Raw genomic sequence first — 20,871 nt, 5'->3', positions numbered from 1 at the left:
TTCATAGACAGTATCCAAATGGATATCATCTTGCATCTAAAGTACATATGAAATAGCTTTGGCTACACACCTTCCATGGGTACAAGCTTATTCTATGAGGGCACAAGAAATGTCCATAGCGTTCCTCAATGACATTTCCATAGTGGGCATTTGCAAAGGTACTATGTGGCCGTTGATACATGTGTTCACAAACCATTATGCCATAACCACATATTCCAGAGCGGATGCTGGCTTTGGTAGAGTGGTTCTGCAGTCCTTGTTTAGGTAGAGTTCAAGCCCCACCTCTTGGGGAGAGTACTGCTTGTGAATCACCTAAGTGGAATATACATCTGCATTTACTCAACAGTTACTTACTGGAACTGTGGTTCTTCGAGATGTGATGCTGACGTCTACTCCATGACCCACCCTCCATCCCGCCTGCATAAGAGTCTCATTTCTGGGCTTTTGGTACAAAGGAACTGAGGGAGGGTCAAGGTCGCTGGGGAGGGGCTACGATCATTGCCCCTCTAAGTGGAATACATGTTGTGCACTTGGCCCAGCTGTACATCCCATGAGAGAGAGCTGTGTTAAGATGCTGCCTGTGATATGTGTAAGCGGCAGCAGCGGGTGCCAGAGCGATTTTTCTGTCTGCATCAGGGTGGTGGGGAGGGGGAATGTGTAGAGAGTGGGGAGAAGTATGGGAGTCCAGAGATCAGGATGATGGGGGTGACAGACACCCCCCTTTCCCTGCACTCAGAGCTACTTTTTTACACACACACATGCTCTCTCCTTCCTTCCTTCCTGCCAGAGTCAATATCTGCTGAAGATGAGTTGATAAACCCAGGCTTCGTTATAAGCAATCCCTGCCTCCCTAGTACCCCCCAAATGATAGATTTCCAGGCCAGAAGAGACCATTGTGAGCATCTAGTCTGACCTCCTGTATAGCACAGGTCATAGAGCTGCCCCACAATAAGTCCAGGGCTGGAGAATCCACCACGACTTTGGTAAATTGTTCTAATGGTTAATTACTTTCACTGTTAAATATCTATGCCTTATTTCTAGTCTGAATTTGTCTACCACCAATTTCCCACCACAACTGCCCTGTCCTTTTGGCTCCTTGCTGCTTCCCCCACTGTCCAGGTCTCTGCTTCCTCACCCCCACCCCAGTCTCTCCCTCCACGCTCCCTCCCCATAGGTACCTGCTTTCCCTTCAACTTGTACACTTTTCACCATGGCAGACCTGGCCCTCTTCCCCCAGACATCCCCACCTCTTGGGCTCTTCACCCAGGGCAGAGGGAGGTGGAGGATCTGTGCTGACTCCACACAGCTCTTACCCCGAGCTGGCTCTGGCCATGAGACGGGGTCTTGGAACTGCAGCCTGGCCCTGGTAAGAGCTGTGGGGATCCACGCAGAACCTCCACCTCCCTGCGGTGCGGGGTGGCCCAAGCAGCCCCTGGCCCGTGTCCCTGCCCACCAGACTTCGCGCCCAAGGCAGAGGCAGGTTCCATGCAGCTCCCCACAGCTGCCTGCACAGCTTTTACCCTGGCTGGGCTGCAGCCACCACTCCTAGGAGGAAACGTAGGGTAGTGGTGGTTGGTGATTCCCTTCTAAGGAGGAACGGAAGCAACCATCTGCCAGCCTGACATGGCATCCCAGGGGGTGTGCTGCCTGCCAGGAGCCCATATGTGGGGGAGGCTCAGTGGTCTGAGCATTAGCCTACTAAACCCAGGGTTGTGAGTTCAATCCTTGAGGGGGACATTTAGGGATCTGGGGCAAAAAACTGTGTGGGGGTTGGTCCTGCTGTGAGCAGGGGGTTGGACTAGATGACCTCCTGAAGTCCCTTCCAACCCTGGTATTCTATGATTCTATGATATCCAAGACGTTAGAGGGATTGTTGAGGATCATCCGGCCCTCTGGCTACTACCCCATGCTGCTCATCCATGTGGGCACTAATGATACTGCGAGGTCTGACCCTGAGCAGATCAGACATGACTACAGGGCTCTGGGAGGAAGGAGTTGGGAGCGCAGGTGGTGTTCTCTTCAATCCTTCCAATCAAGGCTAGGGGCCCAGGCAGAGACAGACGCATCCTGGAGGTGAATGCCTGGCTGCGAGGATGGTGTCGCCACGAGAGCTTCAGCTTCCTTGACCATGGGATGGAGTTCTGGGAAGAAAGACTGCTGAGCAGAAATGACATAGTTGGCATCACAGAGACTTGGTGGGATAATACACATGACTGGAATATTGATAAAGAAAGGTGCCGCCTGCTCAGGAAGGACCGGCAGGGGAAAAATGGGAGGAGATGTTGCCTTATATGCCAAAGATATATACAGTTGAACTGAGGTTGAGATGGACATAGGAGACAGACTTGTTGAAAGTCTCAGGGTAAGGCTTAAAGGGGTAAAAAAAAACAAAAAACCCAAGGGTGATGTCATGGTAGGGCTCTATACTCACCACCTAACCAGGAAGAAGTGGTGGATTAGGCATTTTTTAATCAACTAACAAAGTCATCCAAAGCACAGGACATGGTGGTAATGGGGGACTTCAGCTACCCAGACATCTGTTGGGAAAATAACACAGCAGGGCACAGATTATCCAATAAGTTCTTGAAATATATTGGAGACAATTTTTTATTTCAGAAGGTGGAGAAAGCTACTAGGGAAGAGGCTGTTCTAGATTTGATTTTGACAAATAGGGAGGAACTGGTTGAGAATTTGAAAGCAGAAGGCAGCTTGAGGTGAAATAGATCATGAAATGGTGGAGTTCATGATTTTAAGAAGTAGGAGGAGGGAAACCAGCCCAGTAAAGATAATGGCTTTCAAGAAGGCAAACTTTAGCAAACTCCGTGCGTTGGTAGATAAGATCCCATAGGAAGCAAGTCTAAGGGGAAAAACAGTTCAAGAGAGTTGACAGTTTTTCGACAAGATCATAGAATCATAGAATCTCAGGGGTGGAAGGGACCTCAGGAGGTATCTAGTCCAACCCCCTGCGCAAAGCAGGACCAACACCAACTAAATCATCCCAGGCAGGGCTTTGTCAAGCCGGGCCTTAAAAACCTCTAAGGATGGAGATTCCACCACCTCCCTAGGGAACCCATTCCAGATGTTATTAAGGGCACAAGAGCAAACTATCCAATTGTGTAAGAAAGATGGCAAGTGTGGCAAGAGACCCACCCAGATGTAATCAGGAGATCTTCAATTATCTGAAACTCAAAAAAGAGTCCCACAAAAAGTGGGAACTGAGTCAAATTACAAAGGATGAATATAAACAAACAGCACAAGTATGTAGGAATAAAATTAGAAAGTCCAGGGCACACAATGAGTGTAAACTAGCTAGAGACATAAAAAGCACCAAGAAAACATTGTACAAATACATTAGAAGCAAGAGGAAGACCAAGGACTGGCTAGGCCTCAATGAGGGAGGCAGGGGGGAAACAATAACAGAAATGTGGCAATGGCAGAAATACTAAACAACTTTTTTGTTTCAGTTTTCACCAAAAAGTTAAATAGCTATTGGACAACTACCCACTTCTTTTACTTTGTTGTTTAGTCATGGTGGAGCTTTTTTGGTAGTCTTCCTCTGTTTTTTAATGTGGGGCACACATTTAATTTGGGCCATTGATATTGTGTCTTTATCCATGCAGCTTGCAATCATTTCACTTTTGTGATTTACCTCTTTAATTTCTGTTTAACTAACTTCCTCATTTTTGAAGTTAAATGCTATGTAGTGGTCTTTGTTGTTTTTCCTCCCACAAGGCTGTTAAATTGAATTATATTATGGTCGCTTTTACCCAGTGATTCAGCTATATTCACCTGTAGGACCAGATCCTGGGCTCCACTTAGGACTAAATCAAGAACAAGTTGGCAGGTTGGCCAAAGGCATAGTCCAGAAGTACTAGGGGAGCAAAGGGCTCGGGTTTTCACACCTAGCTCCTGCTTGGAAAGATATGACCAGTGCTATGAGTGCAATGATGCAAGAAAACACAGCCATCACTTCACTTCTTGGCTTAGTGTCATTAGTGGCCCTTCCTTATTTGTAAAGCAATATTGTGACTTGATTTCGGTTCTCCTAGCATGGTCTGGAAAATGTATTGCATATAACTGAGTGGACACCACTCTTCAACATGGTGCTGAACAAATTAGGACGCTGTACTGGAGGAGAGGAAAAGCAAATTCAAGAGTTGAGGACACTCTGCCCCAGCCTATTGATATATAATTCCAGAAACTGTAAGCTTGAGAGTCTCAGCTGACTGCGAGTGTTGGGATGCCGCATGAAACAGAAAGAGTTGATTTGAGATGTGCAGAACCAAAGCCATAAAGACCAATAAAGGTCAAAGCTAACTCTGTGACTTACATGCTCAAATAAACTGGCATCCTGCAGTTTCTGGAATACCAGTGTAATATGCTACCAACACATGGTACTGCTACATAAGCAGATGACTGCATGTTGCACCACCTGAAGTTTCCAATTGACCTTCAGGTATAGGCCCAGGTAGAGAATTACAGCGATCCAATATCCAGGCATGATTAACCAGGATGAGGTTCTGCACCTTACTGGAAAAATCACAACTTCCTTTCAAACATAGATGGGGAAAATCAAGTCCTTTTGACTAGAGTGGCTATGTGGAGATTTGGAAGGAACGAAGAGACCAGGTGCTACCCTACTCTTATCGTAGTCCAGATCTCAGCATGACTCTTGGAAGGCTCAGAAATTGTACCATGCAGGTCTGATAAAAGCAGAACACTAATTGTGTATTGTTGGCCCTTCAGTTTGAACCTCTCACTCTGTATACACTGAACAAGAGAGGTGCGAGAATGGATTGCTGTGCTATACCACACAAGAACCCAAATCAGATGTATAATCACTTAATGCTGCCCTCCTGGGTCTCCCTGTTTGAAGAATGGAGCTATACAAGTGCAAATGTATGTCTTAGGGCGTGTCCCCAGCACCCCATGATCGCTGGTCCCAGAGACTGCCCTCAGGTCCCAAAAGGAAAAGCAAGGACACTTTGGGCTAGATCTTGGCCCTGATGCAGCCACTTTCCACCAGTTCACCATAAAGGCAGGTTAACTGGCTACCTAAGGATTACACTGACATGGAATCCTCAGGTGGTGAAAGGCCAGTGTAATGAATATCACCACCTTCTCCCACTCCTCCTTCAGATGGGTGGTGTAGCCAGCGAAGGGTGGGTATGGTGAGGAAGGTGCAATTCCTAGCTGATGCCAGTCTGCCAGACTAGCCTCTGGGGCCATTATCCTCAGTTGCAACTTACACAAGCCCTGATGCTGACATCAGTATTCACACTCTGTGCTAACTACTGCTTGATGTGCCTTTTTCTTTGCACAATCTTATCTCGTATTGTCTGTTTTTAACTGTATAAATAGAACAATAAAATGTTTTAGATAATAAACAAAAACCACATGCACTCACATGCTGGCTATGTGCTAGGAATATGGGACTCTCTCCCTCTGGGGCCCTGGAGAGCAACTTTGAGAAGATGAGATATTAAATGTGGGGAGTTGGAGGGAGAAGCCCAACAGCACTTCCGCACCCCCTAAAGGAAAGTGATAGTATGCAGCAGTGTTCTCAGACCTGCTCTCTGGGGCGCATGCTGCCAGGCATCCAGACTGCTGGCATTTAAGAACACAAGTGACAAGAGACAGGAACTTAAGGCAACAGGGATAAGTGCACTAGCCAGGAGAGAGAAGAGAGAGGGAGGGCAAAACAAACGGAAATAAAAAGAAAATAATCCTTCCAGGAAACAGTTTAAAACTGGGGCAAGCTGTTTTCCACGCACTGTTTGGAATACAGTCAGCATGCCAGACGCCCCAGTCAGCTCCATGGGGCTGTTTTTTAAATTCCTTGAGGAAATGCACCTGGATATTTTTAGAGGTATTTACAGTGTTTCCACTGTTGCACTGAAATAGCTGTTTGCTGCTGCCTGGATCAGCAGCAGTATGAGGGGAAAACTCATTTTCACTCCGGTGGTAGTTGTTTTTTAAACGGAGTGGTATAGTTTTTGAAAGTAGCTTTAAAGGGACACTGTCAATTCTGACTGGGCCCAACATGTAGATGGTGGAAAAAACAGGCTTTTACAAGAGCAAACACCAGTCTCAGTGTTGACATGGAATTTTAAAAACCTCTTTTTAAGTGAATAAACAAACATTCCTCCTTTCCCTGCAGCCTTCCCATCAGCACGTGTTTGCAGCTCAAACGTTTCAGCACCGAGAACAAAACCAAAATTGAGTTCGCTGGTTACGTTGTCCTGGCTGAGAAAAATGCACCAAATAAATGGCATCAAGCCAAGAAGTGAACTGGATTTTTTAGAACCCTTTCATTTGTAACAATCTATGAATAACATAGGACCATTGGATACATACACGCCAGCTATGTACAAGAACAAACTGGTGCTCCCTCGAGTCCAGGATCTTGTTGACAGTAGCTGGTACCAGATCTTCAGTAGAAGATGCAGAAAAACCTGCTGTTGACAATTATGGTATAATTTGCTCACAGAGAAAGTTTCTTACAGACCCCCATCAATCAGGAGTTTGCTTGTGCCCTGAAGTAGGAAGGTTTATAGTCTGTCCAATGTAACAATGGATGTCTGCATTATCAATATAAATGTCTTTTTTTTTTAAAAAAAATCTCATTCATTTTTGGCCTCAATTATATATTGTGGCAGTGAATTCCACAGATTATTTATGCATAGTAGAAAATACTTTATTTACTAGTTTTAAATTTGTTGCATTGCTGTTTCCTGAACAAAACAGTCCCAATCTCCTCCTCTAATCTAGTCATTATTTTGTATACCTCTGTCATATCCCCACTTATTTGTGTCTCCTCTGAACTAAACATTCCCAATCTTTTCAATTGTTCCTCATACAGAAGTCTCTCCAGGCCTCTGATTTTTTTGTTGTCTGTCTCTGAACCCCTTTTATATCTGATATATGCTTTTTGAGACAGACATACTTTCTATCCCATGCCTAATTTCCATCCTATATTGTACCTGCTATAGTTCATGCTACTCTCGGTTGGCTTCATTAGGGCTATATTTCCATTTTTTAGGCTAGCTTTTTGGCTTGAATGACTTTGTGAACTTTGGCATTTAACCCAACTTTCATGTCTTGCCCTCCTGCTTCCTCGTCTGGTTAGGGTATGCATGTCTTCTAGGACTTGGTTATAGTTGGTTTAATAGCCTCCACGCTGACGCAAAGGATTTTAATTTGCTTCACTTTCGATTTTAGAATCTTTGACTACCTTCCTCATTTTAAAAAATTCCACTGTACAAGTTTTTTGTAAGATTCTTCCCGAGGAAGCGGAGATTAATTGTACTGTAGTCACTAGAGCTTAAATTCAGTGAGAGCTGACCGGAGAGGAGCTGTAGTAAATATTTTGAAACCTGCAGGAGCCCCAGCATTCCTCACAGGGCTGGAGCCCTGAGCCCCGGGAAATACTCGCGGAGAATTCAAGCCCTGGTAATCACTATTATTCAGTGACTTTGTTATAGTTCTATATAATTATTGTTACCATTATTTCTCATGTTCTCTAGAACTCGCTGTTCCAAGAAATGGTCATTTAAGATCCTGAGAAACTGTTCCACTTAAATCTTTTCCTATTGCGTTATTTGAACAGTTTATATGCAGATGAAGGGTAGAAAATGTGTCTCCTTAAAATGGACAGTGCACTGGAAGCAGGGGATGTATTTCTGAAGCTCTTTAAAATTCTTGGCTGAAAAGTGCTATCAGGGCCTAAGTACGACTTCTTGGAAAGGAAACTGTTCTGTAGGGTGGTTTTTACAAGCTTGGTTTGAATTTTTTATCAGTCATGTCCTTCTCCCCGCTCTCACTAGGCCCTGAAGCAGCAGCAACAGAAGCAGCAGCAATGCAGAGCAGGCATGCCTGTATCTTCTAACCAGCATCTTCTACTGAAGACTGTGAAGGCAGCCAGTGACTCCACGCCTGCTAAACCTGGTACGAGGCAGCGAGATTCCCAGGCTCTCTTTTACTATCATGTCTCCCTAACTTGCCTTTCTTAGGGAAGAGGGAGGGAGAAGAAGCCCCTGTTTTCCAGGGCATTCTTTGTATTTCTAAACTGTTCCAGCTTCTGTCCTCTTGACTTTGTCTATACTAGGAAAATGCATTGTGTTGGGAAAAAATACTAGATTTTAAGGCCAGAAGGAACCATTATGATCATTTGTCTGATGCCTTGCACAGTACAGCCATCACCTAATAATTCCTGTATCAGGCCCATACATTCTGGTTGAGCTAAAGTAGAAAACAGTCCAGTTTTGCTTTAAAGACTTCAAGTAATGAACAATATACTACAACCCTTGGTAAAATGTTCCAATGGTTAATCACCCTCACTATTAAAAATGTGCACCTTATTTGTAAATTGAATTTGTCTAGATTCAGCTTTCACCCATTGACTCTTACTATGCTGTTGTCTTGTAGATGAAAGAGCCCTCTGCTATTAGAAAACTTCTCCCCATGTAGGCATGTATAGACTATGATCAAGTCACCTTGTAATCTTCTGGTAGATCTGCTAAACAGATGTAGCTTCTTAAGTCTTTCACTATAAAGCATGTTTTCCAGAACTTGAATCAATCATTTAGCTGTTTGCTGAACCCTTCACAATTTCACTACACTTTCTGAAGTGTGGACACTAGAACTGGACACAGTATTCAATGATATCTCACTAATAAGAAGGTAATACCACATCCTTAATGCTTCTCAATATCTCCGCTTATGCAACAAGAATCACATTAGCTGTCTTAGCCACAGCGTCACGCTGGGAGTTCATGTGCATTTGGTTATCCACGGTGACCACTAAGTCCTTTCAGAGTCACTGCTTTCCAGTGTATTGGCTTTCCATCCTGTAACTAAGGCCTGTATATTTTGTTCTGAGATGCTGTCTCCACCCCTCCTACCTGTTTTATTTAAAAAAACCATTTTGGTTCCAAAATGCACCACCCCCGCCCCCAAGATATTCCTGACATGGATTGTGCCCTTAGTGCAGAGAAAGACAAACTTGTGCTTAACATCATGCTAATTCAAACATATTTCTAGTGGGGGAACAGATCCATGGAGATCTGTTCATAGCCCAAAGCTGTGTGATATCTTTAGCAATTATCTGGGAAAAGACATACAATCACTGCAGGTAATGTTTGCAAGTGTAACATAGTGCCTGCAATTATTACCCCCCCTCCTCCAGGAATAGGGCTGTTACTGTCCCTTCGATCTCACTTTAGTTTCCCTGAGCTAAATGACAAAGTTTTTGTGGCATAGCTATGTCAGCTGCAAGTGTGAGCAAATCACACCCCCGAGCCAACATAGCTATGCCGGAAGAAACCTTGGTATAAATGTAACGAAGCCGACAGAGAGTGCACCTGTTGGCATAGATCTCACCAGTCCTGCTAGCCAGTGTAATAGGGTGAACCATTAACTACAGAAGGAAGATCAGACTGGGCACTTATGGACTCTAGCTTTCTGTTCTCAGATCTGCCTGTGATCTGACTCCATGGGAGTTCCATGCTGAACATTGGAGTTTGGCTTGGCCATGTAGAATTAAGGAGAATTTTGATGTTTGGCTCTTTTTGACATGTTTCTGCTTAACTGTGCATGTTTATTTGTTCCCTCTTTTCAATTGACCCCAAGAGAATCAAACCCAAAACCAGCTGAGGCTGTCTTGGCTAGCTGTTTAATTGCTGCTGGAATGTCCTGTGTAACATCTGTTCAGATTAATGCAAGGTTGAGGCTAGGCTGCATATATCCAGCTGCAAGGAACAAGCATATCTGCCGATGTACTTTATGTGCTGTTTAATAATGAAGTTATTGACAAGCTTGGCATTCAAGGGGTCCCAAGCCAGCTTTGACGTTAAGACCCTGTTCAGAGGAATAAGGGAAGGGAAGTCAACCACTGCTTTGTTGCTTCTGAAGCACTTCTTGCATGTACTGCTCCATGCATACACGGGAGCTAGAGGGGAGGCTTGCAGGAGGAAATGCCAGGGGAAGGGGGTGCCTCTGGCCACTCCTAGATAGATGAGGGAAGGCCTGAGAAGGGAGCTACAACTAGTTTGCATGGAAAATCTTGTGTATTTTGTGTTTAAGTGTAGGAAAGAGTGTGGTGGGTGCATAAAACCTTCTACACAAGCTGGTGGGAACCCAGTACCATTTCAAACTTTTCACAAAGTTTTCCTTGCCAACCAGTTTAAATCTGAATGGCTCTCTGGCTCTTCGGCTTCAGCTTTCTTCTCAGAGCTCCCCTCTACCCTGGTCTTAAGGCCCCACCCTGGCCCTTTTCATGTCCTCAGGGATGGAGTGCATCTTACAACAGCTTCTGGCAGCAGGTTGGGAGATGGGAGGGCCTGGCCTTGCCACATAATTCTGTGGTGTTGTAGCATAATTTTGGTCTGATATGCGAAGTGGTCCACACCCTTATTACATAACACTTTCAATCTTCAAAGCGTTGCATAGCCTGCAGAATTCCACTCCGTGCTTTCGGTTTACACCCTCCTCATAACTGCAGACAATTACCATGTCCCCTTTGGTCATTTCTTAGCCAATCAGATATACTGAGCCATTTCCCTTTATCATTTTTGTTATTTTTCTCTGAATTCCCTTCATTTTGGCTGCTGCATTATGATCGGGAGGTCCCCTGAATCCAGCTTCTGACCTCTGACTCACCAGCCCTGTGCAGGGTGTGAGTGAGAAAAAGAGGCAAAAAACATCCAGTAAAGTTGTGACTGAGGCCATCAAACTAATTCACTTGAGACCTAGAAGTAGCTCTCTCCCTCTCCCTTTGGTCTTACTAGACTCTCAGTATTTCTGGGTCAGAGCCTTGGATGTTTTATAAAACCTCCAGTACAATGGGGTATGATCCTGGTGAGAGCATTTGGGTGTTACTGTGACATAAGTGATTAATAACAATGTTCAGTCACTTTGTGACTTAACTGTGTGTACTCCTGAGTTCCTCTTCTATTGCCGAGGGACGGGAACATCTTTGGCTATGTGGAGTTGTCATGGTTTCTTTCCCTACTCTGAACTTTAGGGTACAGATGTAGGGGACCTGCATGGAAAGGGGCACTCTGTTTCCCCCTGGGTTGCCTTGAGGGACTTCACCAATTCCCTGGTGAACACAGATCCAAACCCCTTGGATCTTAAAACAAGGAAAAATCAATCAGGTTCTTAAAAAGAAAGTTTTTAATTAAAGAAAGAAAAGGTAAAAATTATCTCTGTAAAATCAGGATGGAAAATGCTTTACAGGGTAATCAGATTCCTATAGACCAGAGGGACCCCCTGCCCAGCCTTAGGTTCAAAGTTACAGCAAACAGAGGTAAAATCCTTCCAGCAAAAAGAAATGTTTACAAGTTGAGAAAACAAACATAAGACTAACACGCCTTGCCTGGCTAATTACTTAAAGTTTGAAACATGAGAGACTGATTCAGAAAGATTTGGAGGGCTTGGATTGATGTCCCGTCCCTCTCAGTCCTGAGAGCGAACAACAACAAAACAAAAAGCACAAACAAAGACTTCCCTGCACCAAGATTTGAAAGTATCTTGTCCCCCTATTGGTCCTCTGGTCAGGCGTCAGCCAGGTTTACTGAGCTTCTTAACCCTTTACAGGTAAAAGAGACATTAACCCTTAACTATCTATGACAGGAGTGCAAGCCTGTTACTGCATATTCATCTAAGGCAGTGGGAAAACACCTGCTAGTGTTCTTAATTCAGCTTATTGAGGAAGAGAAGGGGAAAAGAAAATGCACTTCGGGAGCGGGAATCTTTTTCTGTGACCAGAAAGAAATGTTACTGCTGTAGAAAGAGGAATGTTGAAAAATGGAGAGCAGCACAAATGATCGGGGAGTGGGAAGGATTGATTTATGATATTTTAAAAGAGTGAAATCTGACTAACTTGGCTAAGGTATGACTTTAAGGGGAAGGACATGATGATAATCTGAAGTACATGAAGGGTGTAACCACTAAGGAGGGAAAAGAATGATTGGAGGTGGCCTAAGGGAGCACCATGGGGAGTAATGGGTTGAAAGGAAGAAAGGGAAAATATAGGCTGAGTATCGTGAAAAGATGCCTAGCAGTGAGCTCCATCAGATAGCAGAGCGGCCTCGGAAAGGAAGTTCTCATAGTCCCATCACTGGACTGGAAAATGCATGAAGAATAAACTGTCTGCATTGATGGGGGATAGATGTAGATGATCTGGGAGACTGTTTTCCATCTCTATCTTCTGTGATGATTTGATAGCTCCTGATAAGATAAGAAGGCTATGCTGCTTATAGAAGGCTGGAAAATCAGTGCAAGAAGAGGAGAAGAATGTAAGGGCTTCTCTATTCTTACACAGCACTGCAGCAGTGCAACTGTAGTGCTTAGTGAAGACGCTACCTGTGCAGATGGCAGAGCTTCTCCCATCAGCGTAGGTATCTGTCCCGTCGACATAGCACTGTCTACACCAGGACTTAGGTTGGTATATTTATGTTGCTCAGGGGTGTGGATTTTCCACATCCCTGAGTGACATAGTTATACCGACTTAAATGTGTAGTGTAGACCAGGGCTCAGTGTCCATCCTGTAGAACTTCTCCTGGCACTGCTGTGAATTAGGGTACCCATATTAAATCCATGCAAACAGATGTTTTGTGTAACACTTCGTTGTCTGTAGATCCCCAATGTTAAAATGTTTGTTTCCTGTACAGCTTGGGAAGGAAGGCAGTCAGATGGACAATCAAGCAGCCCTCAGAACTCCACCTCCAGCTCCTCTCCCTCTGTTAAGGGTGATAACTCCCTGCCAGGTTTGGGGAAGAAACCATTCCAGAGATCTGACAGACTCCATGCAAGTAAGATATTTATTTTTCTGCACAAAGTGGGTTTTGTTGCTCTGATGGCAGAATAAAAAGCAGAGCATAAAATTAAGTAAAAGTTGCAGCTAGTTCCAGGGTTGGAGCAGTTTCTAGTTAGTCCTGGAAGCCACTCCTGCTCTTCAGCATGAATTAGGGAAAATAAAACCACCACCCAACTCAGAAACTCTATACACACAAACATCCATGCCCAGCTCTTCTCATCGGGAAGTTTTGCTGGCTCTTGTGTTCACAATCCTCTGTGCAACAGAGGCAGAAAAGGACTTGAATTTTGCAGCCTTTTCCTTCTAGCACTTAAGGTGTTTCCGTTACCTTAAAAAAGAAACAAAAATAAACCCCATCCTTCAAGCCCCAGAATCATACTTGGTTTCCTGCCAGGTTTTTTAAGTTCTGTATTTCTCAATTCCCCTTTATTGCTTGTGGTTTGTTTTACAGATGCTTGGAGTTTAAATGAAATCTCACTATTGTCTCTGTAGGCCAGGGGAGTAGGGGGAAACCATGTGCTGAGCCCCATCACCTCTCTCTTTACATGGGCCAAAAAGTCCATTCACTGGTAACAGGTTTTGTTGGATTTGATCTGAATTAGTGGCCTTGAGGTGAAAGGTTCCATCCATATCCCATTCGGGGTCCTCTGTGATTTCTCCATGTTCCCTTTAGATCTTGCATTGTGGCGACCCACGCTTTGTTTGTAATGTCAAGAGCCCATCAGTAGAGCCCTGCAAATCTGTAGATATCTGCTTTATATCCACAGACCATATATGTGGATACAAATTTTGTATTCGCCAGGGCTCCACCCATCAGTGCTGCTTTGTCAGTCACTCGAACATTACCCCCCCACACACAGGAGGGTGCAGCCCTGCTCCCAGTGCACAGGTGTGCAATCACGCAAATCACCATCACAGTTGGCCCTATTTGACCCCTTTCTTTGCCTCAGCATGGATGCCCACGACGGACATACATGCCATGGAGACTGAAGCACTCCAGGTCAGGGCTGAGATATGTTGGTGGGCCCATGTGAGGGAAGACTGCTGTTTCTGTACCTGTTCTGGGCATAAGTACCCAGCATACACAGAGCTACTGCACCATCCCAGCACTAATTCACTTAATTTAAAATCTGAGGCAAAAAGAATAAGGCAGAGCCGTGTTCATTTATTGTTTGTGGCCACGCTCCTTGCCTGCACTTTGCCAGTGAGAGGTGTGTAGCACAGCTAGCTGGAGAGAGCTGCTTTGGATTCCAGACCCAACTCCATCTGCAGGTCAGGAAAATAGCGCAAACCAAACAGATTGCACAGTCTACACTGGAGTTTTCTAAATGGCCTCTGAGTGTGTGTCTCACCTTTCCCAAATGAAACAAGCTTCCATGGGAGTTGTGCTGTGGGGAGCAATTACCTTAAAATCATCATCCCCACGCTCTGGCAGAACATGGTATGACTGTCTTCATTAGACTTCTTATTAATGTTACATTTTTAATTGAAGTTCACAGAACTTAATGGCATGTTGCCAACACTGTGTAACAGACAAGTCCAAGGGAAAGAGCACACACTGTACAGATGCTCTCTCCGGTCAGGCTGTTTCTGAAATTACAATGCTCATGTGAGACTTTCTGTAGCATGGGGATTGGTGCTAGAACTGCAGGACTAGCCGTTAGGACCTTTACCATGTGGGAAGAGGGAAGAAGAGAAAATATTTTTTCGTTCTTACTGCTTTGTTTAGCATTGTGGTCTCAACACAAAAAGAGCTGGCTGCTGAAAACTGTGTACGTGAGACTGGTTTTTTTTCTAAATCACTTCTGCTTTTGCTGAGTACAAAATACAAACAAACCAGCAAGAAATCCAAGGGAAGAAGCTGCCCCTGGCCACAGGATTAAAATAGAAGATTAAAGTACACTTGCTAAAAATAATCCTCCTGAGAGAGACTCCTACCCCAGCACAGGGGAGGTTCTGCTATCTCCTTACCATGGGCAGCCTGGAACCTTGCAAAGTTAGGCAAACCCAGACAAAGCAGAATATTAGGAGTTAATATTTTTCTTGGGAGATGAGAGACCTTCATAGCCCCAAGAATCCCCACATTCTGTTTTTAATCATCTCATCACACTCTAACGCCCATGATTCCATGTAATGCTAATCCTTATGGCAGAAGGGTGGATGTTATCAGCTCTGCTCCTGACTTAGCCAGGGAGCTTCCAGGGTTTGAAAATGAGCCATCAAAACAGCATTATTAATATCTTCATGTAACCATGAGCTACGTGAAGAGCAGCTCAGAGGTAGGGGAGCCCTTATTCTTGCCTCAGGTGATGTGTTACACAGACCTCTGTGGTTCTTTACAGGGCAGCTGAAGAGGACGAAATGTGCTGAAATTGATGTGGAAACACCTGACTCCATCTTAGTGAACACAAATCTGCGGGCGCTGATCAACAAGCACACGTTCTCTGTCTTACCTACAGACTATCAGCAACGGCTGCTGCTGCTGCTCCCCGAGGTGGACAGGCAGGTACGCCACATATTCTGTATGTTCCAGGTAACAACATACAGAAACCAGGGATTGTTGGCTTCATACACAGCAGTTGCCAATTCACTGAGATAAGGGCAATCAAAACTCAAGTTTCAGAACATGATGCTTGCTGGAAACTAGGATGGCATTTTTTCATCCGCATACAACACTATTTGGAAAAATACATGGAGTGTTGCTTTCAAGGAAGCATTGGGTAATGATGGATATCAGAGGTGATGGGCGTATAGTTTTATCCAGTATAGTGAATCCTACATTCCTAACAGTAGTGAGATCAGTTGATTCTGCAGTAGTGGAGTGGACATGCTAGGGGCAGGGAGTGTTGAATGCCACCTTTTTTACAATGCGGTCTTATCCCCATAGCCTTTTAGCAGAGGTGCCTTACTAGAGCAGTTTAGCCCAGTCCCCTTGTGGTTTCTGGATGTCTCAATAGCTGTCATGTTAGCACTGTTATATGCTGGGTTTGGTGAAATGACACATGAGGCTGGATAGGGCTCTAACCGTGCATAGATGCACAATGCTTTATGTAGAAGGGAGAAAGTGTTAATGAATTATTTGTCAACACAGAGGAAGATGCGGTCCCTATTACACAGTCTTTGTTCTGAATTAGAACACACAATTTAGAGCGGTGCAGATTTCATACATTTTGTGGATTGCCAATGAAAGAATTCTGTGTTTTAAGAAAGGATCTGAAAAAGTGAAGAGGATAATTCAATGCATAAGAAGAGAGAGATAGGCCCATATATATGGAGTAGCAGGTTAAGAAATTATAAAGATTAGTGGGAGAAGGATACAAAGAAGGCATAAAGGAAGGTGGTTTAGCAGGTCCATAGGCAGTTGGAGGAGTAGGTGGAAATGAAGGCAGCGATATAAACATGGGCAAAGTTCCACAGAACCTTGATGGTGAAGATGAATACTATTATTTAATATTTTTTATGGTGGCAGCATGTAGAGGCCTGAACCCCATCTTGCTAGGTATGTTATAAACAAATAACAAAAAGCTTGAACTGATGCACAGTGGAGTGACATTGTCTGAGAAGCAAACACATGATCATTAGCAGCAGCGTTCTGTAAAGATTGAAGGGGACGCAGATAAGATGAAGAGTCCACAGAGGAAGAAGTTGGAATAAGTAAGCTGAGCTTTGACCCAGGAATGGATAAAGGTTTTGTGGCAGAATGGAGAGGAAAGAAGGAATTTCAGAGCTGTAGAGCATGAGTTCTCAACATTTTTCATACTGAGGCCCCCATTCCCATTCCAGGATCCTTCCTTCTATCTAGCCATATGAGAAGGGCAGTGTGGTTTCAATACCCTGACAGCCCTAGATTGAGAGAACCCATGATATGGTTACAGCTAGAACTCAGTGAAATTTTTCAGCCAACACTTTTTTCAGTGAAAATTACAGATGATGTGACACTGAAACGTTTCATAGATTCCAAGGCCAGAAAGGACCATTGTGATCATCTAGTCTAACTCCTGCATAGCACAGAGCAGGTAATTCCTAGAGCAGATCTTTTTTTAAAAACATCAAATTGTGATTTAAAAATTGTAAGTGATGGAGACTTCACCACGACCCTTCACAAATTTGTTTGTTTCATTAAATTGTTCAGGGGAGGGTTGAGTGCTTGCTCACATCCATTTCACGTTAGGTGTGCACGTGCCATGTGCACGGTTGCTGGAGAGTTTTCCTTCAATGGTATCCGTCAGGTCAGTTCTAGCACCTTAGGTGCTGTTCACTTATGCATCAGTATAAGAGGCACTGCTGACCCTGCACCCTCTCAGTTCCTTCTGATTGCCCGTGATGATTGCTGGAACAATTCCTCTTACTTCGGCAAGGTGTTTTCAGTGGTTTTCTTCTCTGTATCTTAATTGATTAGTCTTATTATAGCTATAGTGTAAATGTTGTAAATAGCACTACTGTAGATGGTTAGAACCCCTTCCCTTATTGTTGAGGGGCTCCCTTCGCCACTGGGGCCATGCATGCTCCGGTCCCCGGGCTTCAAACCTTGTGCCTCTTCTGGCAAGCCTATGCCCATGGGCGACCCACACTCCAGTACTGAAGTGTCTGGAAGGAAGTCACATGAAAGAGCTCTGTCAAATTTGTCAGGAGTGTAAGCCTCGTACAAAGAAGGACAGAGATCAGACTGAAGGCTATCCTAATAGAAGCTGTTCGGATTCGGCACCAAGTACTATGGCCCTGGTGCGAAGCGCTCCTCTGGCACTGCATGCATCCTGACACTGTTCTCCATTGCCAGTACCAAGGTAGCATAAAAAGCAGCGCACCAATAGAGGGTGCTCATCGGTGCCAAAGAAAGGCAAGCAAGGTGAAGGAAGTGGAGCACAATGCATGTTGGACCACTATTCATCTCCTGTCCCGTGGTGGCACCGTTGACTCCACCCAGAACGTTGAGTCTGGTGTGGCATTCCCACAGCAAAGCTGGGAAGTCATCGCTGTGCCAGTGGGATTGCTGTGCCTTCAAGCCTGGAGGCCTTTGCAATGGCCACGTACTTGTTATCGCTCCCGGTACCGCCAACTCCAATGTAACAACCACCGGCTCCAACGAGCATGAGCAGGAGAGAGCATGGTGCTCTGAGCTCCTTCCCAGCACCGGGACTTTCAATACCTTCTAGGGCAAGCCAACCCTGCTTTCCTTTATGTGGTCATCCCCAGTTCACCACTAGTCCCTGAACCTTCAGCACCAACAGCAGAAGTGAGGGGTGCCACTGTCCTGTGGTCACCTCGGGAGGACTCATCATCTGAGTCACACCCAGCTCAAGAGCCACCACTGGGTACCCATCCTACATGCTGCCAGACCTCAGTTTGGGTGTCTCTGCCAGTGCGTGGCCAGGTGGGCAGTGGCCTATGCATTGGCCATTCTGGAACCGGGTCCATCTTCTCACCAGTCATACTCTGTTGCTTCTGAGAAAAGGGCTCTGCTTTGCTGGGCACCAGACCCCGACTCCGATACCAAACTCAATACTGATACACAGGATGTGGGTCCCATGGAGGTAATAGAGGGTGAAGAAGAGGAAAAAGGTCTCCCTCCAGTGCAGGCCTTTTCTTCCTTTTCCCCAGATGAGACTGTCTTGGAAACGAGCCACTCACTGCTGCAAGATGATTTTAGAGCCCATCAGGAGCATCTGAAGTGGATAGCAGCTAACCTGGGGCTAGAGATTGAGGAGCTCAGTAAATTGTCCCACAGCCTCATTGATATTCTGGCTGCAACAGCACCATCTAAGGTGGTCCTACCTATTAACAAAGCGGTAATGAGTCCAGTCAGAGCCCTCTGGCAGACCCCATCTTCTCTGCTCCCCACTTTGAAGAGGGCAGAGAAGAAATATTATGTGCCAGCCAACAGGGTACCTATACTCTGACCTCCCTCCTGGGTCCCTAGTTGTATCAGCAGCCGATGAGAGGGATAGACAAGGCCAAAGATGTGCTATCCCCGCACAGAAAGATGCAAAAAAAGGTAATCTGGGAGGAAAGTTAATTCAACAACTGGTCTTCAGCTACATATCTCAAACTAACAAGCCTTGCTGGGGAGATACGATTACAACTTGTGGGACTCCTTGTCCAAATTTAAAGACTGAATGCCTCAGGACTCACGGCAGGAATTCTCTGCCTTCTTAAAGGAGTGGAAAATATGTTGCCAGAGCCTCTCTCCAGGCAGCACTGGACGCAGCTGATGCAGTGGCCAGGACAATGGCCTCAGCAGTGTCCATGAGGCGATGCTCTTGGCTACAGTCCTCCAGGTCAATCCAGGACCTCCCTTTCAAAGTCTCCTCATTGTTTTTGGAGCAAGTGGACACAAAACTTCACAGTCTGAAGGATATAAGAGCTACCCTCAGGTTCCTGGGCCTCTGTGCACCGTCCACTTCAAGGAAGCACTTCAGGCCTCAACGGCTGGCCTGCTTCTCAGCTCCACCACCAACACAGGGATCTGTTTAAGAGAAAGGGCAGAGGTTACAAGCATCATCAACTGCTCTCATCCAGTTCAACTTTGCTGCCGGGTTTACATCGGTACTCCAATGGCCCCTGCAGGTGTTTTGAAGGGGCGCCTGAGTGCACTGTAGCGGTTCCCATTTCGGATTCTGCATCTCCTTTATTTTTGGACTGACTTTCCCACTTCAACTCAGCATGGTCCTATATCACATTGGATTGATGGGTGCTAAATATAGTGGTGGACAGTTTTACCCTTCAGTTACCCTCCCTCCCTCCCACTCCCCATCTCTGTCCTTCTTCAGGGACCCTTCTCATGAGCAACTGCTAGCCCAGGAGGTGCATGTTGTCAGTAGCTACCGGTGTGGTGCTCTGCTCTTGTTCGATGATAACAGTCGGTGCATGCGTGTTCCCTCCGTGTGCTGCCCCGGCTCTGCGCAGAGAGCTGACACAGCAAACCCCGAGAGAACCCCCAAAGACCACAGACTCTAGTAAGGTATGAAGGAACCCGAGCCAAGTTTATTGTCAAACGAAGCACAGTAATAGTTTCCCATAGACTCGACAAGACATACTACGAATATGTGCCCCCGGCAATGGACCAGCTCAGTCAGTGGTGGGACTTTCCACTGCCCCCTAGGTCAGACAAAGATGTGCACTCCAGGACCTATTTTTATACAGTTACAGGACAGATTACTCATCTCTACTGACGTATTGAGGTACAGCCCCTTGACTCATTAGGGTGTTGTCTCCCCCTTTGATCATGTTGTTTCAAACAAACAGATCTATCCATCATACTGTCCTTTTGATCCTGTTTTTAAGATGCACCTGCCTGTTCCTTGTTATCTCTGTGGAGTGTCCTCGTATCGGGATGTCCAGGTGCCATCTTGGCACAAGTTCCTCTTATTAGCATTTATATGTGGATGCACCTGCTTCTAGCAGCCCTCTTCTTGCCAACTTCTATGAGTGGGACCTGCCTCTAGCTCACAGCCCAGCTTTTGCTTAGCAATGCCTGGAAGTACTTTGGTTCAGCCTTCAGACTGGGCCTTTGATACAAGAGTTTGTTTCAGGGCCTCATCTCACTAAAGTGCATACCCTCCTTCAAATGGAGGCTGTGGAACAGGTACCTCAAAGTTTGACAGGGAAGGATTTTTTTTACTTCTGATATTTCCTAATCCCAAAAGCCAAGGGATCCTGCCCCATCCTGGACCTGCATTGGCTTGACAGTTATCTCAAGAAACTGAAGTTCTGCATGGTCTCCATCATTTCCTGGGATCCAGGGGACTGATATGCTGGTGTCGACTTGAAGGGCACTTACTTTCACATTTCTGTCTTAAGAACATAAGAACAGCCATAGTGGGTCAGACCAAAGGTCCATCCAGCCCAGTATCCTGTTTTCCGACAGTGGCCAATGCCAGGTGCCCCAGAGGGAATGAACAGAACAGGGAATCATCAAGTGATCCATCCTCTGTCACCCATTCCCAGCTTCTGGCAAACAAAGGCTAGGGACACCATCCCTGCCCATCCTGGCTAACAGTCATTGATGGACCTATCCTCCATGAACCTACTTAGTTCTTTTTTGAACCCTGTTA

The 20,871-nt window shown here is 45.4% G+C and overlaps 1 protein-coding gene across 9 annotated transcripts in view; it reads left to right on the top strand.

The window, feature by feature from the left end:
- The window catches only part of ASXL2 (ASXL transcriptional regulator 2), a 237,837-nt gene that overhangs the window by 197,415 nt on the left and 19,551 nt on the right, over nt 1-20,871 (top strand). For all 9 annotated transcript variants that reach the window (XM_030555054.1, XM_030555056.1, XM_030555057.1 and 6 more), the window contains 3 exons: nt 7,827-7,947; nt 12,675-12,815; nt 15,163-15,326. In XM_030555054.1, the coding sequence (XP_030410914.1) occupies nt 7,827-7,947; nt 12,675-12,815; nt 15,163-15,326 (426 nt within the window). The remainder of the gene's footprint in view (nt 1-7,826; nt 7,948-12,674; nt 12,816-15,162; nt 15,327-20,871) is intronic.

Source organism: Gopherus evgoodei, chromosome 3 (genome assembly GCF_007399415.2).
Source record: "Gopherus evgoodei ecotype Sinaloan lineage chromosome 3, rGopEvg1_v1.p, whole genome shotgun sequence".
Lineage (NCBI taxonomy): Eukaryota > Metazoa > Chordata > Testudines > Testudinidae > Gopherus > Gopherus evgoodei.
Note: the sequence above shows the minus strand (reverse complement) of the source record. Positions and strands in the feature narration are given on the sequence as shown.